This window comes from Lactuca sativa, chromosome 8 (assembly GCF_002870075.4).
Source record: "Lactuca sativa cultivar Salinas chromosome 8, Lsat_Salinas_v11, whole genome shotgun sequence".
Classification (NCBI taxonomy): Eukaryota; Viridiplantae; Streptophyta; class Magnoliopsida; order Asterales; family Asteraceae; genus Lactuca; species Lactuca sativa.
This window is the reverse complement of record NC_056630.2, coordinates 95,361,784-95,372,488: the sequence shown is the minus strand read 5'-3', so window position 1 is coordinate 95,372,488 and position 10,705 is coordinate 95,361,784. Positions and strand designations below refer to the sequence as shown.

The 10,705-nt window shown below is 31.6% G+C and overlaps 1 protein-coding gene across 1 annotated transcript; it reads right to left on the bottom strand.

The window, feature by feature from the left end:
* Positions 1 to 756: 756 nt before the first annotated feature.
* LOC111891990 (uncharacterized) lies at positions 757 to 10,666 on the bottom strand. The gene is made up of 13 exons (XM_052766496.1): positions 10,612 to 10,666; positions 10,335 to 10,457; positions 10,084 to 10,176; positions 9,698 to 9,925; positions 9,118 to 9,357; positions 8,892 to 8,972; positions 8,523 to 8,741; positions 7,983 to 8,421; positions 6,945 to 7,885; positions 5,648 to 6,865; positions 4,786 to 5,543; positions 4,105 to 4,683; positions 757 to 888 (listed from the first exon to the last, which is right to left on the bottom strand). The coding sequence occupies exons 1-13, from the start codon at positions 10,664 to 10,666 to the stop codon at positions 757 to 759; spliced, it is 5,106 nt and encodes a 1,701-aa protein (XP_052622456.1).
* Positions 10,667 to 10,705: the final 39 nt, after the last annotated feature.

Below are 10,705 nucleotides of genomic sequence, written 5' to 3'. Positions count from 1 at the left end.
TCTCTCCCTTTCTTTTGAAATTATCTCTTACACTTTGTTTTTTAGTTCAACTTAACAAGGGAAAGGAAATGAAATGGGTGAAAATGAGAAGAAAGTAAAAAAAAAAAGTTAGTGTTCCCGAGTTTCATTGAATGAGGGAAGTGGAAAAAAAATGAAATGATCATTTTCCCTTCTAACACCTCGTTCCTGAGTTCAACTTAACGTGAGAAAAGAAAGGAAACTGGTGGAAATGAAAAGAAAATAAAAGAAATTGATGTTATCGAGTTTCATTAAAGGAGGGAACTGGAAGGAAGTGGAGGGAAATGGGAGGATCACGTTCCTTCCTAACTTTCCTTCCGATTTGGGAGGATTTGGAAAGAAAGAACAAAATAATTCATTTTCCTTCCACTTTTCTCCAACTCGGGAACACAAAAGAACATTTTCTTTTCCTTGCTTCTTTTCTCTATGTACTTTCTTTTTTCTTCTTTTTTTTTTCTTTTGTTGAACTCTGGAATAAAATGTTTAATTTTCCTGTTACTTCTCTCCAACTTAGGAACATAAAATACAAATTTCTTTTCTCTTCTTTTCTCTCCTTACTTCCTTTTCCTTTATTTTCTTTTCTATTCAAGCACATCTCTCTTTCCCTCAACCCTTAGTCTCTCCTCCCGTTTGTGATTCCACCACCACTCCATGGTAGAAGCTTCTGCAACTGTTGCCTCTCAGTTTCTCTGACGACCTGTCCATTGTTTCCCTCTATCTTCACCAATGACCCAACCCCTATTCACCATCTATCTCACTGTTTCCCATCCCTGGACAAACCCACCGATGATGCAACCCCTGTTCACGATTACACGCCAAATTCATTAAAGCTCCATCAACATCACTACCAACAACAAATATCTGATTTCTCTGTTGTACACAATCGATTACAACACATCAGAGATATGATTTCATTATCAAATTTTGAGATTAAATTTGGTTGATCGATTTGGATGATGCTTCGTGCTTTTGATAGATAACAACAAGAAACAAATCGTTTTCATTTTAATGATGTCAAGATCTTATATTGGGTCATCCGAGTTTCGAGAAAAATCAAGTTTAGAACATCAAATCAACGAAATTGATGGTATGGTTAGATGGCTTCAAGGGTGGCTCCAGGTGAGAGAAGACGAATGAGATTTTTAGAGTATGTTTTTTTTCTCTATGTGTATGTGTTTGTTGACAGTGACAAAAGGGAATGAATCAAACAAATGTTTTTTTTTTCAAGTTTCTTTTGCAGGTTCTTTCTTTGTTCGATTTATTCACTGATGATGGAGGAGGTGTTGATAAGTATTGGGGTCGTCGTTTTGTTCTTGTCGGAGTAGATTTTTAGCTCCATTGAGAATGAAAAAATCGGGTTATGGTGTAGACTATGAGTGTGAGACAGTTACCAATGCGGAGGGAGGAGATTGACGGATTGGAAAAGTCAATTCCTTACCAGCAAGAAGTGTGATGGCGACGGCGGTTAAGTTTTACTGGCGGGAATAATGCGAGAGAACGACCGAGAAAAAAAATGTAGTCGATTGGTGTTTTCGGCATAATAATTATTTTTAACTTTATAAATACAAAAATAAATATAAAATAATACAAAAAAATAAAGAAATTTAAAGGGTAAAACAGTCATTTTAATTTTTTCAATGACTAAAATCATAAAATATTTTTGATTTTGGACCATGCAAGTTGGAAAAATTTTAGACCTCATCCACATATTTTTGAAAACTATGGGGACCAAATTTGGAGTTTATTCTTGTGTAAATTGTTTTTGATCGTTAAAATGATTGAAAAAGCTCTTACACGAGACCTAGTTAAGTAAAGAGTATATCTAATGAATAAGTTTTTATGAAGATCTATTGTATTTGTCATTTAGATTTTTCATTAACATAATAATAATAAAAAAAAGCTTCTATCGCATATAAAAATGTATAAAATTTTTGTATCTTTTGAAATAACTTATTGGATAAAAAGATTTTGCTTAAATTTTTTTTATGAGATCATAATTTTTTAAATGGTCAATTCAAAAGCTAAAAAGCTTTTTCAAAAAAAAAAAAAAAAGTATTGCGATGCTCTAACAAGATGTATAAAGAAAAATAGCTTTGAAACTCCAATAGTTTTCTTAATTTTCATTAACCTTTTAGCATGAAAATTCTCTTAGAAAAAACTCTCAAAAGATGTTCTAATTTATCTAATGAATATAATTGTATTATATTGTCATTCATTTACTTCAATTTTTGATATTTCACCGTTTACCACGAATATTACCAAATGACCAACCCACCCTTACCTTCAATCCTTCATGAGCAAATGCCCCTATTTAGAAGGCCAAAACAGGTATTTCAATAAAATAGGCGAAAAAAAAACCTCTAAAAAGCAGACAATCAGTCAGAAACTAGGGTTTGGGTAAACAATCGAATCTCACACAACAAAGAAATGAGGCAGCCGAGGGGAGGTTTCACAGGGGTGGTTGCCGCCCTCTGTTGCCGATGATTACTGATTTGCCCCCAAAAATCAACGACATTAACCATTTATCAAACTGCTTGCTTTCGCTTTTCCTTTTTTCAACTTCATCCATGGCAGACTCCTATGTTCTGCATTTCCGACTGCCTTCACTTTGATAACTGGCGTTACGTTGTCGTTTTTAGTAATAATAATAATAATAATTAGAGCATCTGCAACACTACCCATCTAGAGGCGGTGATGATGAAATTCTTGTTGTGTGAGTAAATCGGCGAAGTTTGAGATCCTCCGTAGCTTGGCGGGGCGATTTTCCGGCAAGATTGTGGTGGGAATCGATAGAATTCTTCTGATTCTGCTACTGATGTTGCCGTGATTTTTGCAGCCATGGCGGGTTTATCCTCTTTGCTTTGATTATTTATAGATCTGAGCCTCGTTCTTGGTTTTTTGTCATAGCTTTTATATTTTCTTTGCAAATAATAGCATAATATTTAGTTCTCTTTTGGATGGTTTATTTGTTTTCGATTGTTTACTGATCTCGTTAAACCATATGATAAAAACATATCGCGGTCAATTCTCGACACGGGTTTGGATTGAGTTTTTCAACCCGCCAACCCGTTTATTAAACGGGTCATATATGGGTTTCTCAAAAAATAAACGGTTGACCTGCCAACCCGTTTATATTCTCAATAAAAAAATTATTTTATTTTTAAATGTATTTATATATCACGTATTAATATTTAACTAGATTATAGCCCGCGTTAAACACGGGAAACGCATAAAAAACATATAATCGTTTATAGATATTGTATAATGATTATAAAAAAATATATGGTTATTGGTATTATTGAAATGTGTAAAAAATACATTGAAAACGATAAATATATATAATCATTGAAAGATCTCTTTGTAGACATCATTTTTAGTTTTATTAGTTGAACGATTTTCCTCGTCTCATATAGTTATGATATTTATATATTTATAAACATTTTAATTAGACGTTAATAATGTTACCTAATTTAAACATATATTGACAACCAATATACCGTTTTTTCTATTGCATTAAATATTGGCAACTATTTCATTTATTCAAATAACTAGGTGTGAGACCCGTGTAATACACGGGTTTTTTTTTAAAAAAATTAATATATTTTGTTAAACATTACATGTTTTTTATAGTATTAATTTAACATAAAGACAAAAATATATAAAGAATAGATTAAGTATTTCGAAATATAAATAAATAAAATAAAAATGTACATATTTATAAAATGATAATGACAATAATGTTATAAACATTAAACATTAATTAAATAAAAATTGCTAAATATATAAAAACAAAATGATGAATAAGTAGATAAGATACTGTATAATAATAAAAACAAACATTGAAATATTGAGACTTATTTTTATAAATTACAAATTTCTAAAGACTTCTTTGAATATAACATTAGATGTCTTATTGGTGAGTTTACCATCTTTATCTAAAATTAATATTTTTAATCCATTTTTACTCTTCACTCTCGACAATGCAACATACAACTGCCTATGAGTAAATACTGGTTGTCTCAAAAACAACCTCACCTTCGATAGTGATTGTCATTGGCTTTTATTTATTGTCATCGCAAAACATACAGCCAACGGGAATTGTCGTCTTTGAAATATAAAAGGAATCCTTTTGTCCGAAGGCGTCAAAGACATTCTTGGAATAAACGTACGGTTTCCAATATTACTTCCAGATATTATCTCAGCTTCTATAACACGTTTGCCCAATGCAAGAACCCGTAGCCTTGTTCCATTACACAATCCAGATTTTTGATCAATATTTCTTAGTAACATAACTGGAACACCGACTTTTAATACCAACTTATGAATTGGCATACCTGAAGGTTTAAGACCATTTAGAACATCAGGGGAGTATAAAGTTTCATCAATGTTATCATGAACAAAATCTGCATGTGAAAGACTATCTGAACTTAGATACTCCTGTTGGGCTCCCGGAAATAATTTTAATAAACGCTCGTTAATCTCTTGAACAACTTCATTCTTCGGTGCAAGGATTGCTCTTTCTTGAAAATAAATCGGATTCTTGGCATTTTCAACGATCGAAGGATAGACAAATTCAATTAATGAACCAATAGGATCAGTAGAATCAACAATAAGAAGATCATCAGGAATATCAATAATTGTCTCTCCATCATTTAAACCACCAACCTTTCATTCTCCTATATCCAAAATCCAATTTGCAAAATTTGTCGTTTCTTGAATATTGGATGCGAGAACACTTAACCTCATGTTTTTTGTCAATGTTAACACTTTGCAATTTGACCAAATGTAAGAAGAATATAAAGAAGCATTAACAATTTCTTGCCTGCTTCCGTTAGGAATAACAGGTAGAATTTGTCTAAAATCTCCTCCAAAAACAATTGTTTTTCCTCCGAATGGCAACTTTGAGTTGGTACGAAGATCACAAGTGAATATATCTTTCATAGAACGATCCAAGGCTTCAAATGCATGCTTATGAATCATAGGTGCCTCGTCCCATATAATCAATGATGTTTTTTTCAACAATTCGGCTACATCACTGTCTTTCCCAAAAGAACAAAAAGAATCCTCTGTAAGATTTAGAGGAATTATAAAGCGTGAGTGTGCTGTTCTACCTCCGGTTAGTAACAACGAAGCAATACCACTTGAAGCAACATTTAGGACGATATCACCTTTAGACCTTAAAGATGCAGATAAAGTCTTCCAAAGGAAAGTTTTACCAGTACCTCCATAGCCATAAACAAAAAACACTCCTCCTTTATTCTCTTTAATAGTTGTCATGATTTCATCAAAAATTGAGCGTTGTTCAACTGTTAATGATTCAAGTAGCTGATGAGATTCTTTTTGTAGAATCGTTATATCAAAATCTAACTCCTCAGTAATTAAACGATTGTTTGTAGAAGATACCAGATCATGATCAGGGTAAGGCATCCCAACAAAATCTCTTAGGCTTGAACTATTTTGGAGTAGAATTTTTTCAATCTCATATAGCGTCAAGTTTTTAATCTGATCGTCATTAAGTGATAAACCTGTACAATAGTAAAGTTAATTTAAAAATATTTGTATAATTATTCATGTGAAAAATATATATAAATAATGTGTCTAATGTAAATAATAGAAAAAATAATAATACCTGGAGTCTTTAATCTTATTCGTTGATTGTAGAGAATTCCATCAGATAAGTATTGCCAAGTATTTTCCCAGACATAATATGGTCTAGACAAACTATTAGACTTTAGCATAGTTGCAAATAGAAACCGTAAATAATAACCAGATCCTGAGTGACTTGCTTCCTCGATGGCATCAATATATTCTTTATCATCTTCTAAAAGTCCAAGCGCATAACATGCATCTCTAAAAGTAGGACAAACTTGTCCATTAACCTTGCGAATATCTTCAAATGATTTCGGCCCTTTGACTTTATTTAAAAGAATTCTCAAAAAATATGCTTCACCTAGATTAGGCGAGACTGTGTGAATTCTTCCAATAGAAAACCCTTTTTTTCTTGGCTCCCAACAACGATCTTCCTGTTTCCATACAAATTTTGTAGGAAACGCAACATAAGAAAGTTTTCGTGCATCAGCATTATGTTCATTACAGGTCATCCAAGATAAGAACATCGAAGAAGAAACAGATTGTTTGTTGAGGACATTTTCAATATCATCGTCTGCTCCATATACAACATTTTGTTTTCCAGGAAGATGGAATGGAAGCCTTACAACAGAAGGATATCTGTAATGAACATCAAATGCAAAGATACGCCATGAAGCTTCACATGCAGACAAATACCTACAATCATAGTAATTTTGTATTTCATCAACGGAAACATCATCACTATTATCTCCGTTATTTTGTACAACTGCAACAGTAGCCCGATCAGGACCCTTGTTAATATATTTAAACAAATATTTGATGGAAGCCGCTTGATTGCACCACTCAACATTAATGTGAGCCTGATATCTTTTCAAAAGGGCTTTGTGATATGGAACGACACTTCTGTTGTCTAACCTAACACCAGACTTTTCAACAAAAGATCCATCATTACGTCTCCTATATATAGGATAACCATTTGAATCGACAGAGGTATTTTCTAAGAATGACTTTGGGAAATTTTTTGAACACTTGTTGTCACTCATGCATGGGCATTTAGGATTATCAGAACCACATGGACCATGCATCATAAACTCACTGACAAGTGCATACAATTCTGGATCATTTTCTTTGTTTGGAATTTCAGCCGAAATAACTCGATCAACATGTTCAACGGTTGGGAGTTTGTAATCAGAATGCATGAATAAACATATATGTGCATGAGGCAGACCGCGCTTTTGAAACTCCACAGTATAAACAACTGTAAATTATTAAAATAAATATAATATTATAATATAAAAAAACATAATGATAAAAAGTATTGTTGTATTATAACGTACCTGCTTGGACCCGACCCAATAACGATTTTTTCTTTAAGTCTTTAATCAAAGAATTCAACTTGATTTTGAATAATCTGGAAAGGATATCGGGCCTATCTTCGGGATTAAGTGTGGTGTCAGCAAGAAACCTTTTAATTTCAGGCCACTTTGGATTGCATGTTACGGTTATGAAAAAATCTGGGTATCCAAACCACTTACAAAGCGACATGGCATCTAAATAGTTTTGCATCATGTAGCGTGCACCACCCGTAAATGAAGAAGGCAAGATAACACGTTTTCCGATGTTGGAAATATCAGTACGACCATCACTTTGTATGTTTCGTAATGTTTCATACGATTCACATCTAAGAACTTTTTGCTGATTACGTATGTAATATAGTCTCTCGGTTTCAATCATCATATAAGCATCAACCAAAAATTGTTGAAAAAGCCTTCGTGAGTTAAGAATTAATGAAAAAACGTTAACTCTATCTTGAATTCTATAAGCAAAGAATTCTCTCATTGTACAGTTACGATGCTTTCTATTCGTTGGATCATCGGAATCTCTATGAGGGATGTCAACTCTATATCCATCATCCCCATATGGAAAGAGTAGTGGGTACTGAAGAGCAAGGTACGAAGGATGTAATTCGTTTATACGTTGTAGACTTCCTGATTTAGTTGTTACGATGATATCTCTATTATCAATTGCATCACCAATATCACCAACAATTAAAGCAGCAACTTCAGAAGCAGAAGGTAAGTTATATGTCCTTCCATCTTGTTGCCTTCTTCCTATAAGACGTAACTTTACATCTATATGAGGATTTTCATCAAAACAATCTCTGACCATTCTATAACACTTAACCAACTCATTCGTTGAATCCAACATGTCCTTCAAAAAGCGTATAATTTCGATATCAACAGAATGAGAAGTTGATGTGCACCCTTCTTTTTGTGTACTGTTAACAACAACGGTTATATGTACAATTTAGCAACTAAATAATTATACGAAATATATAAAATTAATGGTGTATAAAAAAATGTATAAAGAAATACCTGAAAGCTTGTTGTCGATTTGAAACTTCATTTTCAGTATCATATATGTATAATTGCGAAAACTTTGGTTTCGATCCATCTATAGGTAGAAGACTTCCCATGCAATGATAATTTTGACCACTAAGTCTAAAAACATATGGAGCATTGCCTTTGTTAATTGAAGAATCAACTTTACCACCAATTGAAGTAAACGAAAACATCGAATTGAATTGACGAATGTTCTTCATGAAAGTTTTTCCTTTTGGATCAACATCACGAAAGAGATTTTCATAATTTTTAGGCGGTTCTTTTAGTTGAGGAAGCTCGACTTTTCCATTGCCACAACAAAGGGAAAAAGAAGTTTTCTTTCCAGAAGTATTGCCTTTAAGTGCTTCATCCCTCCATAACTGTGCATGACACATCGTACACACAAAACTTTGATCACCATGGTCCAAGTAATCTGTTTAATAAAAATATATGTTAAAGTTTGAAATAAATAAATGTTTAGATGATTAATATTTTATAAATAAAGGTGGATGATAAATTAAAAATAAAACTAACCTTTTGTGGCACCTGAAGTTAAAGTTAATTGTTTATGGATTTGTTGATGATGTAACTCTTGTTCTGATGTTAGGTCGAAAATGGGTATAGAAGCAGTATTTAGAAACTTCCTTTTTTTATTTATATTTTTGCACAATAAATTGTTAGAATAGTCTCGAGTGATTGAAGATGAAGTCGTAGGTCTCATGTCACGACACAACACTGAACATTCTCCATTTACTAAAATTAAAAGTATGATATTTAATAGTAAATTTATAAAGTAAATAGATAAAAACAAAAAAATAAAAAATAAAAAATGCATACATATTATAATAATATGTATACCATATATAGTAAGAAACAATATGCCAGATAAAAGCGTAGTTATACCATTGGTAATGTTGGACATCGGAGTTCTTGTAGTAAAATTAGAAGCATCTTCAAAACGTCCTTGATGACGACCATTATTACCTATAATTGTAATATATTTTAATATAAAAATGTATTAATTATGCAACAATAAAGAAACACATATAAGAACATAGTATTCATTAAAATATTTATAATAAGTATAGATGGATAAAATAAAAGAAGTAAGATGATATATATGATATACCGATTGGTATGGTGGACATGTGATTGGATTTTCTTTTATCCAAATAAATTTTCCTTTCTTTTCGTTTGTCTTTGGCGTTGTATGATAATGGACTACCAATATAAATATTGGAAGTAGATTGAACATGTGTTTGTTGATATCCATATGAAGAAGCTGGGGTGACATTCTGATTGTTACCATAATGATATGTAAACTTGTTTGATGATGGTGTTTGAAAGTTGGTAGTTATATTAGAAATGACTGTAAAAAAATTAAGAATATGTAAGTTATAGTACACATAACATATATTTTAAGTTAAGATACAATAAGAAAAAAAATAAAAAAAAATAAATGTAATGATATAATTACACCTAGTATATAAGGGATTTATGAAATAGGAATGTAAAAAAAATTGACATAAATGTTGACCGTGCTAGGTATTAGGTGTGTAATTATAAGATTATGTTAATTAAATATAAGTTGTAATGTATAAAATAGTGTAGGTAAAAGACAATAGTATTTTAGATTAAGGGAAATGTGTACAAAATAAAATTATTAAAATGCAATAAAAACTGGGCGTCATAGGAATAAAAAGACATACCAGAAGGAGTTGTGGACAAATGATTGGATCTTTTGTTATCCAAATATAATTTTCTAAGTTTTCTGTTCTCTTTGGCAACAACAGTCAATGGATTTTTAATATTAAAAGTTGAAGTAGATTGGAAAGTAGTCTGTTGGTATCCAGATGATATATTTGGATTGACATTTTCATTATCAATGTGAATATATGTAGAATTGGTTGAAGGTGGTAAATGTTGTTGAGGAATTCCTACAATGAATATATAATATTAAGAATGTGTTATTACATGATGTGATCTTTCTGTGACATAATACATCATAAGATATAAAATAATATGTGCATAACATAAGTCAAATATAAAACATGATTGAAAATAAAAATAAATTGGTCTATATATAAAAAATTACCAATTGATGTGGTGGACATAAGATTTGAATAAAAACTGGTGTCATAGGAATAAGAAGACATACCAGAAGGCGGTGAATGTTGCTGATTAATACCTACAATGAATATATAATATTAAGAATGTGTTATTACATGATGTGATAATTATGTGACATAGTAAATCATAAGATATAAAATAATATTTGCATAACATAAGTCAAATATAAAACATGATTGAAAATAAAAGTAAATTGTGCTGTATATAAAAAATTACCAATTGACGTGGTGGACATAAGATTGGATCTTCTTTTTTCCCCATTTAATTTTCTATGTATGCGTTTGTCTTTATGCTCATTTGAATACATATCGTCTGTGTAGCTTAAGAACAAAAAACAATCTATGTAATAAGAAATTATATTGAGCATAATATTCAACAAAAAGATAGAATTAGAAAGATAGTTAGCCAGAGTGATAATGAGAGCGAGAAAGATAGAAAAACTTTACTAATAATATTTGACAAAGCACAAATCCGTTAAGGGCAAAGAGGATACAGGGATTGATGAGCACTCCGGTGGTAGCAGCGCTATTAACCGGGGACAATTCCATTGAATTTCACGACCTCGTTTGCGATAGTGGCTATATTAG

What these genes read in the sequence shown, in the direction of transcription:
- LOC111891990 (XM_052766496.1), bottom strand. Translation starts at nt 10,666, where the DNA reads ATGGAATTGTCCCCGGTTAATAGCGCTGCTACCACCGGAGTGCTCATC. An exon ending in TTTGTCCACAACTCCTTCTG is followed by an intron (nt 9,358 to 9,697) that starts GTATGTCTTTTT and finishes ATTTTTTTACAG; the next exon opens with TCATTTCTAATATAACTACC. An exon ending in GATGTCCAACATTACCAATG is followed by an intron (nt 8,742 to 8,891) that starts GTATAACTACGC and finishes TTTTAATTTTAG; the next exon opens with TAAATGGAGAATGTTCAGTG.